The sequence below is a fragment of the Lygodium microphyllum genome, chromosome 22 (genome assembly GCF_053477565.2).
Source record: "Lygodium microphyllum isolate KBCC chromosome 22, Lygodium_microphyllum_v1.1.10, whole genome shotgun sequence".
Lineage (NCBI taxonomy): Eukaryota > Viridiplantae > Streptophyta > Polypodiopsida > Schizaeales > Lygodiaceae > Lygodium > Lygodium microphyllum.
The window spans coordinates 70,184,577-70,209,357 of record NC_141156.1 but is presented as its reverse complement, the minus strand read 5'-3'; the positions used below and the strand labels follow the sequence as shown (position 1 = coordinate 70,209,357).

Sequence of the window (24,781 nt, the reverse complement as noted above, 5' to 3'; positions counted from 1 at the left end):
TATAGCTACAACTTCTTCTATCCGCATGATAGGCATTTGTCTATACATCAATTCTTTGGGTATATAACGTAGTATCACTATGAGTAATGCAATCAGCCCACAACATAAGAAAGTAGCCTTCACTATTTGCATTTCCTCCCTTTGTATACTTTTTCAAAATTGTTCATAATCAGTAGGTATTATCTTGCACTCTTTCCATTCCCTTAAGGACTTTATGTCGATGTAAGTGCAAGCTTAATCCCCATCCTAAAGAAGAAAATCTCTACGTACCTTTTTTAAAAAGAACCTCTGTGGAGCACTACTAGCCTTTCTCCTCAAGGTGTATACTTCAACATGGTTTGTGATGTAATCCCATGAAAAATCAAACTCAGATCTGTTGCAGAAAATTCTGTGATTAGAATTTGACAAATCTGACATCACCATTGCATCTAGAGCATGCTAAAACCCAAGTTAGACTCTTACCTTGCCTAAATCGGGTTTTGGATGCTCGAGATATGAGAAAAAATAGGATTTTTTAGCAAGATTTTGAAATGGGCGCAAAAAAACATGAGTTGCTACTGTGGGGCCTGCTGATTATGCTGAGAATAAGGGGAAAAATGGGAGCATATAAGGTACCCAATGAAGCCAAGGAACACCTGCAAAGAGCCTATGAGGACCGAGAAGAGACGAGAGATGAAATCTTACCTCGGGGGAAAGAAGCCATGGCTGGCATTAAAGCTCCAAGCTCTAGATCTTCAATTCGGGCTGAAGTAATGCCGAGGCCAAGCTCCACAATCAAGCTTCGATCCAAAGCTCTAATACCAGTTGAAGGGAATACAATGGCAGTGGAGAAGGAGAAGAGAAAGATGCCAAAGAGGAGCACACACAATGTAGGTGTTGTCAAGAATGATATGATAGCCTTATTGCACTATCTCATATATAAGAAAAAAGAATATGACAGCCTTATTACACTATCTCATATATATGAATAAAGAATATGGGCGGTCACTGTACACGGGCAAGCCCAAGGGCCTTTTACCCCAACAAAATTCAATGCATAAGCATCAAAGAAGCATAAACCTTCATGAGTTTGCTACCCCAAACTGTGAACAACAAGTCTCTCTAGGGCAATGAATCAATGGCTAATCATCTCAACTTGGAATGATGCCCAAAATGGAGTTCAAGAACCAAGATGAGCCCCCAAATTCTATGCAAGGAGCAAGAGAAGTGCCACATACAAGAGCCTAATGTAGAGAATGCAAGAATAACCAAAAATGCAAGAATAGCCCCCATAACACCACAATTTACGAGCTATTCCTTGGAGCTTGTTTCTATTGTGGCTCATGCCTTGGGGTACTCCAACATTGAGTGGAGGTCCTTTTGAAGCTAGGAAGAAGGAAAAGCCACTACATATCTCAAATGGGAGAAGAAATGGCTACCATGGAAGCTCAGTTCTTTCCCAAGTTGAAAAAGAAAGGTTGAAGCTTCTCAAATACCAACTCTGATACCGATTGAAAGGGGTGAGTAAGAGTGAGAGTGAGAGAGAATCTCAAGTAAAAGCAAGAGAGCAATGGCTATGGAGGTTTGAACTAAAGAGAGCACGATCGATATGTTGAAACTCTAACAATCACAACATGTATCTTGCCTTCTCTTTATTAGTCCATAGTGAAGAATAAAGATTAAGCATGGCAATGATGGGTAGCCACCAATGTACAAGTGTGTGGAAACTCAATACAAGGTAAATATAAGCAACTAGGCATATGTGGTCTTAAATCCCCAACACAATAAATTATAAATATGAAGATCTAGTTTGTCTTCATTTGAAACACTCATATACGTATCAAAACCCCGAGTAATTTCTTTATAATAAAACATTGACAAAATGTTACGGACATACTTGAAGGGTGCAATAGATTAAATACACTGACTTAATGTCAAGGATATACTTGAAGGATGCATGGTCTATCGCACTTTCTATCCCAAAGAAAATCTTATGCTTCCAAGATTCTTACTTCAAGGTTTGTTGCATAGCCACAAAGTTCTCCATTTTCATGAAGCCAAGCATAATGGTTTACTCTACAACATGCATGAGTGTCTTAAAGAACTTGAAATACATTTAGAAATCACATAATATCTTTGAAGCGCGTCTCTCACTTTAATTAATTATGCAAATCAAATTATACTTGTGCCCAAAGATAGACTTTCTATGGCAAAGCATTTGTCTTAAAAAACTCACCCTCCATCTCAATACTTCCCATATATGCTTTCCATTTGAGGTCTCCTTCTGGCTAATGATTGCCTACACTTGGTCTACTAACCACTTTACATATGTTTTAGCATTTGAAGGGAACTTGACTTGTGTTTTTCTAATTTGGATCTTTGATTTGATCCAATTAATGCACATTTCTTGCAAACTGATTCTATACATTTTCAACAATCATGAATGTTTCACAAAAATCTTTTAAGCTATTACATTTATCCTTAGCAAATGTGCTAAATATGGAAAGTAGTTCCACTTGCACAACCTGGTCATACTTGTTCATTTTTACCATGTCAACTATGTCAATCTCAACTATATCAGTCTTATTCATATCGCTTGTAGTTTTTCCAAGTAATATCTTTTTTGGTATAATCTCTCTATGTAGCATTCTTATCTTTGTCTAGTAATCTAATCTGACAACAAAAGATATTGATCATTGCTTTTTTCGCATCTAATTTCTCTTTCGTTTCACTATCCAAGATCTTGAGCCATGTCTTATAAATGTTTTTTCACATGACCATATGGAAAAACATTTGTTGAAAGCCTTGGCCAATGTTGGTTTTAGCAATACCCCAACAAGTTTTTACAATAACACGAGTACAAGGATCAATTTATTCTTCATAAAAAATACATAAACAAGAAACTATAGATCAATCAAACTAGTTGAGACAATAGTTGATTAGAGATACTCAAATCCCATTGTTGTCAACTTTTAGCTATCTTGGTCACACTTGGTACAGGTCTTGAAGGCCTTCCATATGTTATCAATTGGGATCTCAAGTGCTCTAAGATATCCTTATAAGATTGTTTCTCTAGGTGCTCCTATATTTCTTTATTAGACAAAATGGATATGGCCATCGACACCTCTAGAGAGGCATCCACCACAATACATACAATTTTCCTAACATAGTGTTGCTTAATGCTCTCATTTTCAAGCAACTTTATTTAGATGGGTTTTCTTGCAGCATAAATTGCTTGTTGGCTACCCAAGAACTAGTAGTAATAATCATCTAATTCCTCCTCTTTCACCAATTATGTCGGCCTTGGAACAACCTCAACATGATCATTCTTATATATAGGCATCAAATATGCACAGAAGGAAGTTAAAGTGGACTCTAATTGAAACTTGCTTTGTGGGGCATCTTTGAGAAGATAAAGACAAGATATTGATGAAAAGAGATGTATCGGATATTGCATACTTTGTTGAATCATATACTACCTATCAAATGTATTCAACAATGAAACATAGAGATGGGTTGCAACTAACTTATCCCTTGTCTATTCATTATAAATGGATATTGGATTTGGTGACTATGCCTACACGTATGTGACCGAAGAGATATCGCATGCTTTCACATGAGGATTTAACAAATGAAGTGAAAGAGAGAGCTCTTAGTATGAAGACAACACAAGTTGTATACACTTTCCTTTTGGAAGAGGTCATTTACCATCCTTGCATGTGTTTTTATCTACCCAAAATTGCCATTAAGTTAATAGAACTCAATAATGAATATTTGGACTATTCTCTTTCAGTAAATAAGTAGCATTGTCAAGGATATGCTTCACTACATAAGGCCTAAACCATCTCTTGGCTACCATGCATATAGTGCTATCCTAATTTTCTAGGCTATTGTCATAGACCAAGATCTAGTCATCCTCTTCAATCACTCCAAGCCTCAACCTGTGACAACTATCAAACTTGTCTGTATTCCATATCCTTGCCTTCTTAAGCTTTGGCATTGCTCTCTACACATCATCTGATCCTCACTCAAGTTGTCGTATGTGAAGAGCCAAGAGCTTCTCTCTAGACATATCATCCTACCAAGGCAAAATACTCCAAGTGCACAAGTCTCTAAGGGCCTCATTGGCTTTTGCCTATACATCAACTTTACAAGCATAAATCCTATGGTCACACTATGTGCGGTATGGTCCACCCATAAAGCAAAAGGCAACAACCACAACCACTCCCTGATCCTTCCACCGCAAGATTTGGCTAATGCCTTCACTATAAGTGGATGACCCATTTCACTACTCCCATTAGCCTCCAAATTATATGTAGAAGTTAAGACTAGCTTGATACCAAGTCTAGAGAAGAACTCCCTAGCCACATCAGCATTCAGCTCACCTCAATCTGCAATGATCTTACCGACATATCTATACCTGCAAAAGATCTCAAGTAGAAACTTGCATACAACAAAACTAGCTTTAGTCCTCAATGTTCTTCCCTCAACCTGGTTGGTTAGGTCTTCTCTAGCTAGAACAATATATCTCATCTACCAAAGACCGACTAGCACAATGACTAGATCAATCACCCATTTATAATGCATACATAGTGGGTAGGCTAGATGTGGCTCATCCCTATGTCACACAGAAGAGTATAACTGCCAATCCCTGCATGACTCTACAAAGTGAGATATATCCATGTACATTCCTTTCCACTAGAGTACTCTTTGATTTTCTCATGCGTAGCTCACACTTCTTTATGTCCTTCCCACAAGCTCTCGTAGAATTCTTTCATCACGTGTAGTTATGTAGTCTTGTCACATACTACTCTCCATGGCTGCCCTTCTCTTTTCCTTTGATAGTTCCATAGCAATCCATCTCTCAAGAAATATCCATAGGCTTTTCTTTAGATCCTTTTAAATTTAGCATCACTCCAATTAGCCTGTCTAGTCAAAGTGCTCAAATATAGACCGATTTTCAGTCATTCCCCTATATACATAGCCTCAATAAAGCTCTCATTAGCCAAAGCATGACAAAAGTGATCTACATGTATAGTTGAAATCTCAACTCATCATCATCAACAAGAAGAAACTCCTTTACATCAAATCTAGCTCTCAAAAGCATATCTATAACCAAGCTATCTTTACCTGCAATGTGCTTAAACCCTGGATTCATGGACTTCATGTACACAATCCACCTAAGCATAGCAATGTCAACCATGGAGCACCTAGTAACTATCCTCGAGAAAGGCAAACAATCAATCTCAGCCGTAGCAAAAGCCCCGATAAAATATTATTTGTCACACTTGAGGGCAATCACAATTTTCCAAAGCTCACTCTTAGTTCAATACCTCCTCTACCTCTCATTCTCAAGACTTTTTCCCCAAATCTCACAACATTACTTATTCCCTTCTTCATCATCTTGATCAATGGCCAAGCCAATCCCAATGGGACTAGTGTCCACTGTAGTCACTATAGGCCTCCCGCATGTAAAATCTGCATTTCTGAGTGTTGGAGCTTACCTCAATAACTTCTTCAATTTTTGCATTGCCCTAGTATGCCTCCTTTCCCAAAAGAATTATTACCCTTTTCTCAAGAGCTAGTATAAATCATATACAATATGCACAAAATATGAAATCAAGTTCATATAGAAAGCACAAGCTCCAAGAAATCTCCAAATCTTTGATATAGACGTATAAATTTCAAGTATCTTCTCGGTGGCATAACCTTCGTAGTAGAAGGCTTTCTATCATATGAGCCACACATACATCCCACAATAAGAAATTCATTCACACCAAAAACAGACTTCTATCAAGACAAAGTTTGCCAAACCTCCTCTAACCTAAATAAGATCCTCTCACAATTTGCAATGTGTACTACAATGAAGTACTTGCAACCCTAGTTATCCAATGTCTCATCTTTCTCTTCTTTTGCACAACCCTTAACCGACACATCATCCAGGAATGGCATAGTAAGTTGAGGGATGAAATCTCCAAGTACCTTATTCATGGTATTCATCATATCAACTAAAGAATTTGTAGCTCCGAGAGGTAAACTGCACATCTTGACAAGGCCCAAATGAGTCTTCATCGTCATCAGATCTTTGCTCTCCAATGCTAACTGGGCATATACCCTAAGTAAAGATCTCCTAGAGAATAGATAGCTCGTGCAAAAGCCTCAACAAACTCGTCCATCAACATTGAGAGGTCGACTCTAGGCATTGGAATAGGATGCAGATTCCAAGGTATGCAACGAATGGTAAAAATCACCATAGGCACCATAGTCCCTAGATCTACACACCCAATCTCATACAAAGAGAAGGCTAAAGCCCATCCATATCTCATCAACATCTCCTCCAACCTCTTTCTCTCTGCAAGAAGAAAAAACTCCTCAGTCTTCAACTCTCTTAATGTCTCTACAATAAATTTATGCATGTTGCAACATCTCCTCCAACCTCTTTCTCTCTACACGAAGAAAGAACTCCCCATCCCCAGTCTTCAGCTCTCTTAATGTCTCTGCAATAAATTTATGCCCAACATGCTTTGAATTTCTGAGATTTGGCTGCCTTGCAATCTTCTCCATCTAGTGATCATTGTCAAGAGGTAGTGGTCCAACAAACAGCTTCACTTTCTTATCACCTATCTTGTATTTAGTCTACACTCTGGCTTCATTCTCTTTCTCTGGCAAAAACAGCTTGTGATGTAAATGAACACCACATAACTCTCTTTGCTGAAATAAATCATCGCACTGCACTGTAAGCTGCATACGAAGAACCCTCTTTCTCTTTTGGCTGAAGTAAATCAGCCCTCTGTATCACTCTTGGCTGAAATAAATCAACCCTCAACTTTTTGGACTGAAATACATCAGCCTGCAACTCTGTTGCCTGACACAAATCAGCCCTGTATTGGCTGAAAGAATTCAGCCCTCTGCTCTGTTTGCTAAAATACATCAACAAACTTCTCTTTTTGCTAAGAAAATTCAGCCATCAACTCATTTTTCTGCATAAAAACTGAAATTTCATGATACATGTCAAGAGAATGAGCCTGCGCACAACTGAAACCACTCTGTTTCTCGAATTTCAACAATTCTGTTATCTCTACAATACTATTTGAACAAGACAGCCCTTCATACATCCCATCAATGGACTCATTATCCCACAAGAAACCTTCTCTTCTCAACTCTCTTTTTACATACATACTGCCTAACAGCTCTCGGTAACTCTAAAACTTTGTGAATAATTGAACCCTCTACTAGACCAATGAATCCTGAAAGAAAAGCACCACTACCAAGGGGCAAGAGCTTTCTCCTCATGTATCACCATCGTCTCATTGGACACTCGTACCTACTGAAAATCCTGATATGTAGAAGGTAAAGGCAAATCCCGCAATATATTCCTATTCTACAGATGATTCACACAGACTGTCATGAACTAGGCAGTCCTTTTGCCATCCTTCCTTTGAACCCATGCATAAGCAGATCCATCATCCATCAGCTTAGTCTCCATCCATGTTGCAGCGATGTAAGGCTGTCCCAAAATCACAAAATATGAGCAAAATCCTCTCCTCCAAAACTCTTTTCAGATCAATTGCAAACTCAATATCACAAAGAAGCTTGTACCCTAGTTGTTTCTTTGATTTAGGCTCTTGCTTCTTCCCTTTCTTCTGCGCATCCTCCATATCTTGTTATGAGAACCCGGTCTTACAAGAGTAGCCAATCTCTTCGAAGAACCTGGAGAAGCATCATGCATTTTCAGCTTTTCTTTCACAATCACTTTAATGAATCTTCGCTAGATAAGCATAGACTGAGTAGGTGTCGACTAGAGAATCCCAACCTGTCTGTTATCTAATAGTTTGACCTACGCTAGACAACTCCGATTGAGGTATCTTACCCTTCCCTGCATTTTCCAAGGCAAAGGTCCAAAGCTCTGTCTTTTTGCCCTTTGACTTCTTCTCAACCTATAGACCATAAGATGCTACATCTATGGTGGTATAGGTGGTCCACACGGCCATATCCTCAAGGATATTCTTCATGACTTCTTTCTCAAAGTTCATGAATGTAGGTTGTCTCATTTCAGTAGAGTAAATCTTCCCATCCTACCTGAAAATCAAATTCTGCCTATGAGCCTCTTTAAAGGCCTTGCAATCCCTACGGTCATGTTCAATGCTATTGCACCATATGCATCTGTGCACAAAGGCTTCTTTTCCTCGAACTCCTAGGTGTTGTAAATGGACCCACAGTCTTCACTTGTTCTTCCATCCTTAATATCTTTAACTTTAGCTCCCTTATACTTTTGATTAACTCATCCATGCCCTCATCCTTAGCAAGAGGAGACAAAGAAAGATGTGGTTTAACCATAGAAACAAGTAAAGGCATAGGTAGCTATTGGAGAAGATACAAGAGTAGATACATGCAAAGGTATAGAAGAAGAGATTAGACTAACAGAGCCAATCTGCAATCTAGTGTACCACATCTGCCTCTTACTTATCATAGAAACATCCTTGGCATCCTGCCAATCTGTCTTTAGACCCATCACTTTGGTTCCATATTCAAGTAACTTCACTAATTCCATCTACAACAAAGGGTCCAAAACATGGCACTTTACAGGGCATTGCTAGGTTTACACATGTTATTACAAGTACACCCTTCATCATTGGAGGTGAAGTACAGGTGGTACACGTTGCCCACAAGTCCTACCCAACTCTTCACAAGGTTTGGTAGCTTGAAAGACCACTTATTGGGGTCAAAACAACAAGGCACTTACAGGTTAAAACAAGGTGCAAGACTGGACAGTTTAGACTCAGAGATTTGCTTGTGGGATTTTCTATTTTAAATTCGTTATAACATAGATATGCTCATCTCAAAGAGGATATTGTAGACTTTAATTTGTGGTAGCTAAATGCATGGAAACCGATAGCAGCTACAGCAAGTAGGTTACAATACATTTACTAGTTTATATGATAGCATCTAATACGACAATAGCTATAGTGAGTAGGTTTATAGCAGCTACACTCTAATGTGGTACTTACATGCATATATATGCCCAGCCTGCAACCAGTCCACGCCCCTTCTCCATGCTCCACACTTCCTCAACCCACTCGCTGTCGCAGTTATAGATTAGTAGCCATATGCAGCTATTCCACAACAGCCATGTGCCCAAGCTCAGCAGCTTTCATGTCATCCATTCTTGCTTTCTTCAGTCACTTTCATCGGTGCTTTCTGGCTAACTCCACCCTACACACACCAAAACATAGGTTGAGAGTACCGTGTTTTGGTTGAACGAGCATTCCTGATAAACACAATACGTTGTAGACCATTTGTACAATCTCAAAGTGATTGAAAAAGTTGGAGTTGTACATTCAAAGCTTTTACTTAGTGTGACATCACGTATATGCCTGAGCCGTTCTATTACACTCTCTGTGTATACAAGTGCAAAGCAGTCTGCAGTTTGTTTCAAAATGGCAATGCCAACACCAGCCCCACAGACATTTATACTACCAAATGAAATATGTACATGAAATCCCATTACGTCAAAACTCAATGCCTTTGTTCAATGTACATATCAGCTGCACATATCATTGGAAAATTCTGAAGTACAACACATGCAGGCAATGTTTCATTTCTCTGTCAGTAAAATATGAAATCGCCAGTTATGCCATGCTTCCAATTGATGCGGACATTTTTTGCACCGCCTGGAATATGCCCATGTCTCCACCATCAGTGTGATGCCTACCAAAAATTAAGCATACCCATTGGCAACTAGAAAAACGAGCAACTATGACAGAGCTTTAGCTATTACAGATATACTTCTTTCAGCTGCACATACGCTTTAACGTCTAAAAAGTACATGATACACTACCTGCCATGAAATGACACTATTGATTCCAACTAGTTTAGTATGCCGATGCTACCACCATGTTTGCAAAGCTAGGACAAAATGGAACATACAAATTAAAGACTAAAGACGGGTCCACTGTGATGTATCTCCATGAAGATTTATTACCACAGTATTACATACGTATATACTTCATCAAATGCTGAAATATTTATCTTGAAATTCCTGCAATTAAACAAATGCAAAACTTGTTAGCTTCCAGATATCAATGAGATGATTCCACATGACGATATTAAAGCACAAATACTCTACCTGCAACATATATCCAACAAGTTTATTATTGCAAAGAATGCACTTGGGATGGCGGTGTAACTAGTCCACAATTTACTTACAATTTTGTTGTGTCAATCACTGATAAGGCTGTGTGTTTGTTTTTAAATGGCTGCCCCCTCTAAACCATGGAAATAATGAAACAGGCATTGGTATTGTCCTTGATTGTGGTCTACATGCATTTTAAGAATGTGATGTCCAACACAATGACGACAAGGATGATGAAAACTACGAGATGGAAGATGCCATATCATCATGATCTTCCATTTCATTCAGGCCCTTCACCTATACTATCTATATGCATGTATATGTTGAGCTAAAATATGCATTACTTGCTGATTAGCCTCTTAAACAGCCCCAAAACACACTAAAAATGCTCTTTTAGAGTAAAACCCTAAAACGGGGAGCGGTTCGAGAGAGTTTAGTGGAAACCCTAAAACGAGAAGCGGTTCGAGAGAGTTTAGTGGAAACCCTAATTTTTAGGGCGCCCTTTCACATCTATAAATAGACAGGCTGCCCCCATTCAGCCATCATCCTTGTTTGCAGGTTACACCAGCCCACACACCCTCTGCTGCTGTTGGCACCCAGTTTCCAGCCTACAGCCCGCCTCCATCTGCTGTCCAGCCATCATCGACTGCAGCCACATTATCTTCAACCTGTCCATTGCTGTAGGCGACAACTCTCAGCTGCTAACGACTGCTCCAGACTGTCCCAGACTACTGTTCAGCCTGCTGTCCATCATCTCCAGGGTCAACCAGCTTGCATTTTCAGCATTGCAGGCCCTGACACTCTCAGCCTGCTGTTTACAGCAGACTCTGCACAGTTTCCAGCCTCCAATCGGTGGTACATTGCTGCGTTTACCAGTTTCCAGCCTCCAGACGACTGCATTTTGCTGACCAGCCTGCTGCCATTCACTATTCAGCACTCCTACACTCCGACTGGTGGTCACAGACTTGGGATCCGTCTTCGGCGATCCATCTTCATCATCTCAGCCAGGTCCAATATCAAGTTTGTACAATTCTTTTGTGTTACATGAATCAAAACCCTCGCATGTTTCTTCTTTTGAGGTACAGGATCCGGATGGCTTTGCGTATGTGAACTTCAATAGAGGGGGCTCACGAAGCAAACGAAATTCAAGTACATCTACAGCTTCTGTTTCATTTGAGCATATCACACACACTTCTCACTTCCCTCCCATCCCACCCTCTTCTATATCACACCTCTCATCATCTTTCCAAAACCTTGGATTACACTCCACATCTGCATCACACACCCTAGGGGTTGGATCTTCCATCTCCGCTCCTAGCACCTTTTCCTTCTCCACCCCATTCTCTACCTCTTTGCACCATGGTACTTCGTTAGGGGGAATGCCACCCTTTAACACAGTGCCTCTCACCTTTCAGCACATGAGCACACCCATAACTCCTGGGACGATTGTGATGGGCATCCCCTTCACTATCCCTAGCTTCACATCTCCCATGACCACTCATACGCAGGGGTTTCCATCCTCAGCTTATTGTGCGGCTTCACACTCTCCTTGGATTACACCTATGCAGGGATTCCTATCTTCTGCTCACCATGTTCCCATCCCACCTCCTTGGGTTCCTCATGTGGTTACCATGGCCATGCCTAGTCAACCCATCCCTATCTATGGATCCACCTTGCACACTACACGCATGCTTGGTGGGCACTCTGGGGCCCATTTCCAAGTGTACTCCACTCCCCCATCCTACCCACACTACACTTTTTCACACTATCCATCTCCAAGCACTACCACTCTTGTTGCAACGGCCAAGAATGCCTTCACAGATAAGACACGTTTTAACAAGTCAAATCTCGCCACTTGGTCTAATTTCATGCAACAAGTGCTTGAGTCTCAGGGTCTTTGGAACCTCGTCAGGTCTAGAGCCTATGTCGGACCCTCGACTAGCTCACCCAGATTACATCCGTCAATGAAGAGCCCACAATGCCACAGCCAATGTTGAGCTGATGCAAGGACTACTTCCTGAGTTTCACTCTCATTTGCAACACTTCCCGCTTGCATCCGAGCATTGGAGTCACCTTCTCGACCCCTATGCGGCTCGTGATCGTACTCGGCGCATCAATCTCGACTTTGAGCTTCAAGAGTTCTCTATTGAGGAAGGGGATGATCTGAAAGTCAAGCTGGCTGAATATAGGCAGTTACTTGCCAAGTTCGCCACTACTGGCTCTCCAAAGTCAGATGACGATCAGTTTACATTCTTCTTGAATAAGTTGCCCGACAAGTACTTCAATTTCATTCAACACATCATCTCCCAACCTAGATTGCCAACCTTCTACGAGTTTAAGTGCTAGTTCCTGCGTTACGCGAGGCTGTATTATCAAGTCCACAAAAAATCCTCATCACAGCCTTATTCAGAGCAGAGGGGGTTGGTTGCCTCTTCTTCGGGAGGGACAACAACTAGTGGCAAGAACTCGCTAGATGCAAAGGCAAGCCAATCAAAGGGTGACTCCTCTTCCTCAAATGGAACCAAAGAATCTAGACCTATCTGGCAGCAACTCCCTAAGAAAAACCGGTTTTGCACACACTGCCAGACAGCAGGCCATGTGGATGAGGATTGTCGCTCCAAGGCCCAAGGTCTTCTACCTAAAAAGCCTTAGAAAACCGCTGCAACTGCACAATCCAGTGGAGCTACACCCTCCGCTCCTGCTTAATCTGCTCCTTCAGCACCCATTATTGCTACTATTGGACATGTGGCTCAAGTACAGCCTCAGCGGCCCATCTCTTTCACTATCCCTAAGGGATTGCTTGATTGGTCTGCAGGTTCTGATCCTGTTGCACTTCATGCATCCATCTCACCTTCCTCTCCACCTCGTCAGGCGTTCCCTTGGCAAAGCCTTGCTACCGGACCTACGCGATGGTAGCCACCTTCTTCGACTCACATGTCTCTAGGTCCTTTCGAATACCCTAGGTCAGCATAGCATTCATTTTTCGCACTCTTAGAGTCGGGCCCATAGGATTCATTGTCCTTAGCTTTTCCATTTTTTTGTCTTCCGCTGCATTTACTCACACACATACACATTCATTGCATTTATTTTGAGTTAGATTTTCTTTCTATTTTGTTTTGCTTTGGAGCATCTCACCACTAACCTCTATGTTTGCATATTCTCATCTCTTTTGCAGGGTTTTGTCTTTCAGTGTAGAGCTAACTTGCAGATTGCTTTGGTCCTACCTGGGCTAGAGACATGGGGATGCGCACCGTTCCTTTCACAGTTTCATCATCCTAGGAGTGCTTGCTCTTCTTCCAGCATCGCGGTTTTCCCTCCCGAGGCGGATCGTGCAGCATCTCTCTCGATGCTATCATGGCAGTGACTTCTACAATACTCTTCTAGCAGGGTGCTTCATCCACTTCATTCACTTCATCTTCTTTCATTCCTTATCGTTCTCAACACCATATGAAGACCGACATCAGGCTCCTCTTCCTTCTTTGGCATCTACATCCAAGTTGAGAGGGGGTTCCTACCCTTCTTGATATTCTACAAGCTTCAGCACTTTGTCTTCGACATGGGCTTCTTCCCCCTGTTGTATCTTACCCTTTGCATTGCGTGATTACATCATCCTTGTACTAGGGCACTTGGGCAAGTGAGCAATTTTCCCACAAGGAACATCGTCCAAGTGACACCTGTTGCATGAGCATTCTTCAACATGTAGCATACTTTGCATCTCATTGTGCAGAGCACCACTTGCACAGATCCTAAGCTGTTTTCACCAGCGGCTATTGCTACCACACCACCATCCTTCTTCATCACATGGATACCTCATCACCTATTTTTTCTCGTCATCGACACCTTGAGTGGATGGGTTAGCTTGTATTGTTTTGTGATGTGTTGGGTGTACCCTCCCTACTCCGATCTTCTAGGTCACTTTTACTCAATCGGCAGCATCCCATCAAATTTACTTCACTTATTCAAAAAAAAAAAAATCCATGTAGTTCCATCCACCTTTGTAGGACTTGGTAGGCCACTGGGCAGTCGGCGTGCACCCTTTGTCTGATGCCCTGTCCTCTCTAGGGTGGCTACTTGGATTCCCTTGATAAGATAACCATCGCCTCTTTAGTCTTGGTAGGCCACTGGGCAGCCGACGTGCACCCTTTGTCCGATGCCTTGGCTGATTTGGGGTGGGACGTCTCTTGGAATACATAAACATCACAATGGTTGGCCTAACCTTTCAACTCAGTTTTGGGCCTGAGAGAGGGTGTTGAGCTAAAATATGCATTACTTGCTGATTAGCCTCTTAAACAGCCCCAAAACACACTATAAATGCTCTTTTAGAGTAAAATCCTAAAACGGGGAGCAGTTCGAGAGAGTTCAGTGGAAACCCTAAAATGAGAAGCGATTCGAGAGAGTTTAGTGGAAACCCTAATTTTTGGGGTACCCTTCCACATCTATAAATAGACAGGCTGCCCCCATTCAGCCATCATCCTTGTTTGCATGTTACACCAGCCCACACACCCTATGCTGCTGTTGTTGGCGCCCAGTTTCCAGCCTACAGCCTGCCTCCATTTGCTGTCCAGCCATCATCGACTGCAGCCACGTTATCTTCAGCCTATCCATTGCTGTAGGCGACAACTCTCAGCTGCTGGCGACTGCTCCAAACTATCCCAAATTGCTGTTCAGCCTACTGTCCATCAACTCCAAGGTCAGCCAACCTGCGTTTTCAGCATTGCAGGCCCTGACACTCTGACACTGTTTCAGCCTGCTGTTTACAACAGCCTGTGCACAGTTTCCAGCCTCCGATCGGTGGTATACTGCTACGTTTACCAGTTTCATGCCTCCAAACTGCTGTGTTTTGGTGACCAGCCTGCTGCCATTCACTATTCAGCACTCCTACACTCCGACTAGTGGTCACAGACTTGGGATCCGTCTTCGGTGGACGTCACGCTCTGACATTACTCTGCCCTTGAGCACACTGTACACTCTTACATCATTTACAGCATTCATTCACTTCAGAGTTGTGTTCCCTCCCTCCCTTCTTCTATTTGTGTTTGAGTTTTGAGTTTTGCCTTTAGGGTTTGAGTTTTGAGTTTTGTGTTTAGGGTTTGAGTTTTGCCCTCTGTGTCCGTGTCTCTCTCTTTGTGTTTCTGTCGTGGTCATACACTCTGTGTGTCCTCAGTGCAAACCCTAGCAGTTTCCTTCACAATATACTCTTGATCTTGAGGGCAATTCAAGGTGTGATTTTGAAAAGATGTGCTAGGTTCCCTCTATCCAAATTTTGAGTGAAACCTCAGTTGCTTGATTGGTGGAATTTCTACATTCATGCCACAAGAGGAGATGATGCATGATTCAGAGAGGTTTTTGGCCACCTGTCACAGAATTGTCAGCAACAGGTCCTTCCTCGGCAATTGCATCTCCTCCTACGTACATGTTAGTGCTATTGTCTGTATTGTTCTGAGTCTCCTGCTACCAAAGACCCTTAAACAACAATGCACATGGAGAAAACTTGTCAATGGAAGTAAGCAAAGAATGAACACATGGACAATTAGATGCTTGCAAAGAATGAACAATGGACAACTAGATGCTTGCAGAGATCAATACAATCCCAATCCACGAAAGGGCATTGCGCTAATTTTGGGAGTTTCACCTAGAACCATTGCCTAGCTACGATGAGAACCATTGTTTCTCTAGCATCCCAAAGGTCATGCATGTTCTACCCCTCGAAGTTGTACAATGCTGGGCAACTTTTGTTGTCGGTTCTGCTGGCTAGAGGCATTTATTGTTGCAATTCCTCTGCAACAGCAATTGGCTCTCCTAGATTATGCACATCACTATTTTCAGCAGGTGTCCAGTGTTCTAGCTCTTTCTGTGACGTGCTTGTCTATTGGCTGTCTGAGCACGTCTTTGGCAGTCCATCGAGAAACAAATCTAAGCACCATCCACGGCACTCCACGGAATGTCACGGGGTTTGTCGCCTAGGATTTCCCGAGTCTGCCTCACAACGGAATGTTCGCAGCCAAACCCACTAGGACCGACATGAATCTTGAATCCTTGGTGGTCAAGGTTTCCCGGTCACTCTACTATATGCGGAGTTACCCAATCGAAGCAAGTCCATACCCCACTTGGTTCAAGGAGAAGTAGGAACGAGACGAATGTGTCGCTCCACCTCTCTGCATGTAGGGCACAATCCCATTTCGGTCCCCAAAAATGGCATGAATTCGGGTATTAACCCGCACTGCCCAAAGGTCGAACAACGGTAAAATCTTGTGAGAAGCCTCCCAGTTCTCTGGGACCACCCTGCCGTAGGATAGAGCCGTCGGGGGTTCCGCCCACCCGCTTTCCTCAATAGACGTACTTTAGTTATCTAATTAGCCCTATCACATTTAGGTGTGACATGTAAAAGCAACTTCCTTAATTAAGCCTCTTAAGGGACAAGGTTCGTTTCATGTAATCTTAAGGCACTGACATGAAAACAAATTCAAACAAATTCCCAGGAAGTAAACTTAATATTAGCAATTTTATCAAAGATACAAGTCTTATTCAAAAGGGAACAATATCCACAATCCATAAGGATGCACTTTATTTCCACCAAGTTTCCGCCTTACACTAGTAACAAGAGCCCTCGAGAATCTATCAAGTCACGCAGATCGTTTGAGTATGACTTGGAGGCAGGGAATTTGAAGCCAGAGTCCCCCCCTAGCATCCAAGCATCCTCCTACAATCAAACCAGCCTGTGGAGAGACCTCTCGTGGCGGGTTCGGTCCATTCTTGTCGCGGCTATCTAGAAACCCCTTGGCTAGGGTTGGCGGCCAACTGGGGGTAGTTTGGCGCACCTTCCAAAAGTTCAACCTGATTCATTATTCCCATTTCTTTTATGAGTTTGGGGTCACACAATCCTTTTTTTAAGCAGTGTTCCTAAATTGATAAGCACAAACAAGGGTGTAGGTAAGTGCTCGGGACATCTGCTAAGGTGGAGTCCCTCTCTTGACGCTTAGTGTTTGTCCTTATTGCCTTGGCGGCAATTTCTAATATCCTCGGAGGGTTAGGGAATACCTTCTTTCCGACCCCGCTCCTACGTGATAGGAGCAAGCAATTATGCAATTGGATCTATATCCGATAGTTCTCGAATGGTAGCTGTCCTAGCTTGCTAGCCTTTAGTCCAGTCGAGTTAAGCTCTATCCTTGTGTATATAGGGTTCATTTTATTGAACGGCCCTAAGTAATTTTAGCATTTCATATGCGCGACTTACGGTTATCTTTAAGATGAATCCCTAGCAGCACAACTGAAACTAACCATGATGCCACGCAATCTAGATGCGTGTCTTTCCTAAGACGATGATACAATGCAGGGCTTCTGCTTTTGGAAATTCATTTCAACGCGCTTATGCAAAACACAAATAGAGACTTGTATTTTTCTTTTGAGTGGGAGATATGAAGTTATCAGGCCTAATGCAAAAGCGAACCACTTCCCTCTAAAGGTTTATAGGAGCCTAATACCCGGCTTAGTATTGCAATGACCTAGATATACTTAACCATTATCGTAGCAACTCACGATCCTCATGTACTTGATTCAAGCCTTTACTCCTACCTTTCTAATTTCACAAATCTCGCGATGCAAAAAAAATGTGATTTCTGCTTAATGACGAATATGCTTAAGCGTCCTAACAACCCATTTTTTTCAATACCCTTCAAACATGCCAATGCTAGTGCATAATCTAAAGCACTAAAAACACAACCAATAAAGTCCTTGATTTTTAGTATGCATGAATGCAAAATCTTTTGAGCAATTTATTTGTTCAAAACATGCCAAAGTGCACTAAAACACAATTTCCAACATGATTGAATAATGCAACCTAAATGGTGGTTAGTTATCAGACTTTTACCCAAATACTTCTCCCTTCCCAATGAAGTCGGCCTATGTTCTTAAGGGCTCCCATCAAGGTAGGATTTATGGGACGCACCTGGTTACCAAGCGTCACAGTTCCTTGACCCGCAGCTCCATCGGTTGAAGCGGGATTCGTACTCGATTGAGCCTTACTTCGCTTGGGAGGCATCGTATAGCTTGGCTTTTTCTTCGCGGCTACGCACCCAGGTTACGAGAGAGATGACTCCTCGTGGAAGGAATTCATCCGTGAGAACCCTCTCTAAGAGGGGGGAAAGAAAGACGGCAAGCTTGAAAGCCTTCAAAGAGGGAAAAATTCCCTCTCTCTCTCTCTCTCTCTCTCTCTCTCTCTCTCTCCTTCCTTGATTGAAGTCTTATATTTTTCAATAGCACTATCCTCCCAAGCACTATATGATGCTGCCCGAAATCTTTAATGACCTTCCTGACACTCGCATGCTTAGCGGGCCCTTGAGAAGGTCTGTCAAAATATAAAGTATAGACTCATTATTCATTGATAGGCCACGACATACCAATCAGCCTACTCATACTTATGATAGTCAAAGTCGAGCCGAGAGAGAGGCTATATAACAAGTATAATCCCTCCTTTCTCACCAAACTTAATAGGGATGCTAATAAGAACCCTATGATAATGGTGGTAGTAGACTTAATATCCCACGTTCTTACTCTCTCTCTCTCTCTCTCTCTCTCTCTCTCTCTCTCTCTAGTCAAACAGCGTGTAGGGGCCACGATCTCCAATCCCCCTTCTTCTCCACGCTTAAGCTCTTTTTATAGTGTATTGGGCGCGGAAGAAAGGGGGGGGGGGAGGGATGATTTGGTAAGGTATGGAGCCCCCCCCCCCCAATTCCCAACAGGGCGGCCAGCTGGATGGCCGCCACCATGCAGAGAATGGGGAAGGGGAAGAGGGAGTAGTCGTTACCCCCCATCCCTACCCACGTCGTCCTGGAGCTCCCCCCACGTGCACTCGACATCCACGCAGGTCCCCCTCTCTCTCTCTCCGTCAACACGCATCGAAGCCACGCAGTCCCCCCTCTTGTGTCCACCGGCTGGCGGCGTGAGGAAAAAAAAACCGTTTTTCTTTTCTTTTCCATAAATTCATTTATTGGGGGGGGGGGGGGGGGGGGGGGGAAGGTTACACTTTCTGTGCTTGCGTAGTCGAACTTGGACTGTGCAAGGGAGGCCTGGGAATAGCATTGTCTTGCACCCCAGCCACTTGGCAGGTCTATTACCTTTATTTTTGTGGAGCAATGTTTTAGATGCTGCTCTTTTCTGAGGACGGTATCATAATGCATACAATGCAGCCAAACAATGTTTGCTCAGCAAGAATAAACAATCGCGAGAAATGATTCCATCAGATGCAATTGCAAACCTATTTGACAGCTTCATTTGCCTGTGTGCTGACATGATTTGGCTGCTTGCATAAGTTGTTTTCTGTGGGACTCCCTGTTGATGCTACAAATCATAGACAAAGATTATAAATGCAAAGAGCAGTGACATGCTATTGCATAATAAAGTACATGCTATGTAAAAGCACCTGCTCAAGATGATGAAGAGTCAAGACATTACAGATGTCAGTGTGTTTGTACTTCTGACAACTTGTAACCAGCTTGCACTTGAATTTTTCTTGTCATTTCATTTCTCAGTGCTAGATTATTGTTGTGGTTTATATGAATGCCTGCTCTCCTACACTTCCACTTATAAAGAATGCTCTTGCATTATGCATGATCATTGTTAACTTGTACTGGAAGAACATGTCAATACGCCAATGCCAATGATCACTGCAACTAACGGGGCAAGAACTGCCAATGCCAACAATCATTGCAACTGCAAATAAACCTAAGCTTAGGGTACTCTCGCTCTGGTTCAACCTGGTGTTTTGTCAATATTATCTGCTGGATAGTAGGTACTGCAGTACGCCAGGTGCCACCATACAATTTCAAATCATCCCAAAACTTGGAGGCAAAGAATCGTCTTGCACTTGGTAGAACCACAGTTCCTCCAGCCATTAAGGATGAAAATAAACTAGCCATCCACCCATGTACATGGAAAAGATGTAAGATGATCACTGTTTTGTCAGTGAGTTGCAACTCATAAGCATTGATAATCTGCTGCACTGACACACAGAAAAACAATCATGTTCAAAGGTACACTTTTAGGCCAGCTGCTTGTTCCTGACTTGTGAAGAAACGATGCCTCTCAATGCAGTTTCATTTATTCCAACAATAGAGGGGGAAAACCAACATTTGATTCATCCTTACAGGTTTCACCTCAATAGTATTTGGAAAACAGATTACCATCATGTCGTTTGGCTTCAGTCCTGCATGCACAAACTGTAATGCCACCTCATCAATGGATTTCTGCAACCACGAGAAGGTCACAATTGAACACATGGAATGCAATCAGGACTTGGTTGTTAGGAAATTCTACTGTCCTAGTTTAAGAGTACAGGCACAAAGATCATTGATCGTGATTTTATGCAATAAACATTCTCACAATGGCAAATATAAGAAGGCATGACTTTCTTATCAATCTACTTGTATTGAGAACTAACAACAATTGCTGTCTTAGAAAATCCTCTATTTAGCAGACATTGCCTATGTCTATTTGGTCATGGGACAAATAAAGTGATCCAAATCAAGCCAACCTGCTTCCCATGGAAGTATCGTAATTGTAGCATGTCATACTAATATGTGTCAATATGCAGCCATAGATCAATTGCATTGATCAAGCATAGTTCACTCAACATCATGGTCACATCAGGAAAGAATAGGAAAACCAGCACCTGATTCATTCTAACAGGTTTTAACTGGATAATATTTTCAAAGAGATTGCCACCACACCAGGTTTCAAGCCTACCACTTCATCAATGGCCTTTTGCAATCACAAGAAGATCAAGTCTGAACCCATAAATGTGATTGGGGTATTGATGACTGCAAGATTTGCTCAGCTTCCAATGTTGTTGCAACCATTTCTAATAAGGTAATCAACACTAAGTGCTGTAGCTACCTCCTCTGCTGCAATAGGCATTAAATCCTTTACTACAGTAGGCATAAAGCATCTTTCTCAGGGATTGTGGGCTTTGTTGAACGATCTTTAATGGCTACTTCTCAAGCATTTTCATGCTTGGCAGCTGCATGATCACTGATTGGTGCCATCACTAGACTGAAATCCTACCAAGGACCTGAAACACACTCAAGATAGATAAGATGAACACGATGCAACACTGCAGAGTGCAAAAACCTGACAAAAGGATAAGCCAGCTAAGGCTTCCCTTACAGCAAGAGGGGGAACAAGCAGAGAGACTGACTCAGACTAGAGCTGGGCATGATGAATGCAACAGCTAAGGGCCAATCAAGAAGTGTTTGATGGGCTTCCAGTACAAGAAGTAGTCACTTAGAATATCTGTAAGCAGGGTGGCCAATAATCCAATGGTTCTACACTAGATTCAAGGAACTCTCTTGCCCTTTGCACTCTGGTGATTATGTCTGAACAAAGGGCTGAATCCAACAGGCTCAAGTGTTTCTCATCGGAAACTGAACCCACCTAAGATTACCAAAAAAGGACACTGAGAGACACAGACATCATTATGACCAGGAAATAGAATCACTAATCACCATGCAAGCATCTTGCAGGAAGTAGTCTACAGTGTATTCTTTCATATCTCTACTTCTTTAGAAGATGAGACAAAAATTCTAGGACTATCATCTAGGATATACAGGCAATAATTGCATATGATCTGACTAAAGCCTACATTAACTCTGATTGAACTCCTGTCATTACTCTCAAATGCCTTCTTACAAGCAGAATTGAGTTGTCAAGGACAAAGGCAGGACAAATACATGGATGTCAAGATTTATGTAATGCTAACAATTACAGGAAGGTCTTGTTACTCTTGGAAACTTAACAGCAAGTCTAAAAATGGTTAAAATGAAAAAGATTAGAGGCTTGAAAGAATCTCATAGACCAGCTCATGGACCATCAAACGTGTACTCCTCTGCCCCAGCAGATTTAGTCGATCCAATATATTCTCAGCATCCCAAAGTGATCCACCTTATTTGGATGTAATCAAATGCAGGGCTCTTGGTTCAATATGTAGATTTTCCAGATATGGTAGAGTTTGCAACCTGGTCACAATATCTGGATTCTTAATTTTGGGGAAAGGAAACTTCTGGCACCTTAAACTGTTAGTTACAAGGACCTGATCAGCATCTGTCATGATGAGAAATGAAGACAACCTTCCATGGAAACTCCTCAAGAAGGTTTAAGAGCGCATTCCATGTTTCACTTGTAGCCTAAATCGAGAAAAGGAGGGGGAAGACAATTACCTCTTCAAAAGAGCCTTCACCTTCTTGAGCTCATTATGGCTTGCTGCATCAACTTCCCTAACAACTGACGAGGCAATCATGACAGATCGCTCGTGCTCTTTACCCTTTTACATTGATGCAATTCACAGCAGCAGCAAAAATCCTCACTACCGATGTCTTGCCAATCCCATGTGATTCTTGAAAGAGAGAAACTGAAGCAACCTCGTCCATGTAAACAGCATTTGAAAGTGCACGAGCCACAAGATTTTTCCTATCTAGCTCCTCAAAGGTCATTGGTCTATACTGTTGATTGAGGCTTTGTGGTCTTTCTACATGTATGGCAAGCTCCTTCCCAACAGCAGCCTTGTTACGGGAATCTGTTTGTATCCTTGTGTTAGACATGATATCGATATCAAGACTAAGCTCACCATTGAGATCACCAGGGAACTGTCTGCGGCATCTCCTGAGGAACATTCTACATCATCACTAGCCACTCAAGGGTCAGTCAATAGTTGTAGGGCCTCCATATCGTTCCTATTACCCATGGGGGACACTCCATCCGTGTCACACTCTCTCTGTCTGGAGCTGGGATGTCCGATGCTTCTTGGAGTACCTGAATGGATACTGCAAGACACCCCTTTCAGCAACATCCAACAAGCTTTCCCCTCTTCTTTGACTTTTAGACCAATAACACAGTGCCACATCCACTTTTAGGCAGTTCACATACATCCAACTCATCATCCATGCAATCTGATGTAGTCTTTCACATGCAAGCAATGGAGCTTTGTGACCCTGTTCTCTAGCTAGTACGTGCAGAGCGTGATAGCACATGAGGAGCCCTCCAATTGCTTCTCAAGGACTCTCAGTGTCCTAATATAGCCCGATGTTTCAGAAGGCGCGGCGACGAGAGGCAGGGAGACAGAAGGTGAGCAGAAACGAGGCATGGGGACAACCGTCAAGGAGATTGAGTCTATGAGACAACCATCTTTATCCCAGATTTTGCAGCTCTTGTATGCCAATCACGATGATGACCCTCGAGAGAGAACACCAACAGGGAATCTCCACGTACATCCACAGAGTTGAGAATGAATGGAGCAAGCAATGGAGATCGTAATGAACCCGTACGACTCCACTTACTCTCACCTCTACTTCGTTCTCGGGAGTCGGAATCACAAAATCACCTGCCAAACCAATCCGATTTCCAAATTCTCGTGTACATAGTAATTTTCATGGACCGGCGTGTGGCATTGTTCGCTTTAGAAGGCATTTCTTCGCTTATGGTTACTTGTAAACATCACCAATCCATATGGCTTGGCGATTGTGCCAAACATTACTTTCTCAAGAGTCTAAAACCTCCCTCTCCTTCACACTTTTTAACAAAAAATTATTGCAATCTTTGTTATAAAAAAGGATGGCGGACAACTTTACTTGTCCATTAAGAGAAATCATCTCGGGTGGGATAACCGTGGTATATTGATCATATATCTATCCGTTCATCCTTATAAACTTGTTGTCTATAAACTTCACTTTATCTTTTTAGAGAGTATTGTACTTATAAACTTTAATTAATTTGAGCCATCAAGCCACTTCAAGAATTTAAGGTGATTTTCCCCATCTTCATACAAGCTCACATCTAGATAGTAGTATTAGCCTGCCCTGTATTGGGCTCCAATTAAAGCCCGTTCCATTCCATTAGGGAAAACATGGACTCCAAAAGAACCTTGTAAGGAATGGATTAGTGTACTTTTACTCATGTAAGAAGGGTGGTCAGCCTCGATTGTCATGATGGTATCTGACCATGGTTTTGGACCAAAAAAAAATCAAATTAAAAATGTGAAAAATAGATCATGAATTCAAGTTTATAATGTCAATATCCATACATTTTATCAGCATTGGCCTTTGTCTAGGTGGTAAAGGCATGAAAATGATTAGCATCAAGTCATGGGGTCCCTTCTACGAACCTTTTCTCCACCTCAAGGCATAGCTGCATGGCACATCAAAGCCCACATTAGGCACTCTAGAGCTAAGCATTGCCATTTCTTTTAAAAAATGCATAGATTTGGCAATGTGAAGTTTAGCAAGGTGGTGCAATTTGTAGGCGATGCAATGTGGGTAGACTCCATAAGGTGCTGAAAGTCCCCCAAGTGGGCTATATACCCTTAAAAGGGTTTGCACTAATTCCCTCTATACTACCCACACAGAGCAAAACCCTAATTTTGGGTCCTATAGCAGCCATGAAAGCTTCATTTGTAAGCTTTAGGGTTTTCTTAAACCCAATCACTACTTCAGCTCTAATAGTGATTTTAATCATTGATTGATTGTCTTTGGCACTCATTACAAATTTGGGAGCTACACTCTGAACACACTTGGTGGACATCATTAAGTTTTATCAAAAGCTGACTTGTATGCATATACTATGAGATGAGTGCTTGTAAGCACTAATGCTACATCTCTCAGTCGTGATCTTGGTTCAAATCAGTAT

General features: G+C 42.1%; 1 protein-coding gene across 7 annotated transcripts; it reads right to left on the bottom strand.

The window, feature by feature from the left end:
* Positions 1-7,247: 7,247 nt before the first annotated feature.
* LOC148017271 (oxalate--CoA ligase-like) lies at positions 7,248-23,534 on the bottom strand. Of its 7 annotated transcripts, none has more exons than XR_015687839.1 (5): positions 22,321-23,525; positions 20,290-20,352; positions 8,988-9,192; positions 7,579-7,689; positions 7,248-7,486 (listed from the first exon to the last, which is right to left on the bottom strand). XR_015687839.1 is itself a non-coding variant. In XM_087662435.1 (3 exons), exons 2-3 carry the CDS (start codon positions 20,293-20,295, stop codon positions 19,780-19,782), a joined length of 330 nt encoding a protein of 109 aa, XP_087518561.1. In that variant the 5' UTR covers positions 20,296-20,352; positions 22,321-23,523; the 3' UTR covers positions 19,177-19,779. The 7 variants fall into 7 exon arrangements, 1 of the variants encoding a protein (XP_087518561.1); XR_015687838.1 differs by lacking the exons at positions 7,248-7,486; positions 7,579-7,689; positions 8,988-9,192 and adding exons at positions 9,202-9,687; positions 9,818-9,885; positions 9,977-10,018 and having other exon boundaries at positions 22,321-23,522; XR_015687837.1 differs by lacking the exons at positions 7,248-7,486; positions 7,579-7,689; positions 8,988-9,192 and adding exons at positions 9,202-9,885; positions 9,977-10,018 and having other exon boundaries at positions 22,321-23,522.
* Between the last annotated feature and the right edge of the window lie 1,247 nt (positions 23,535-24,781).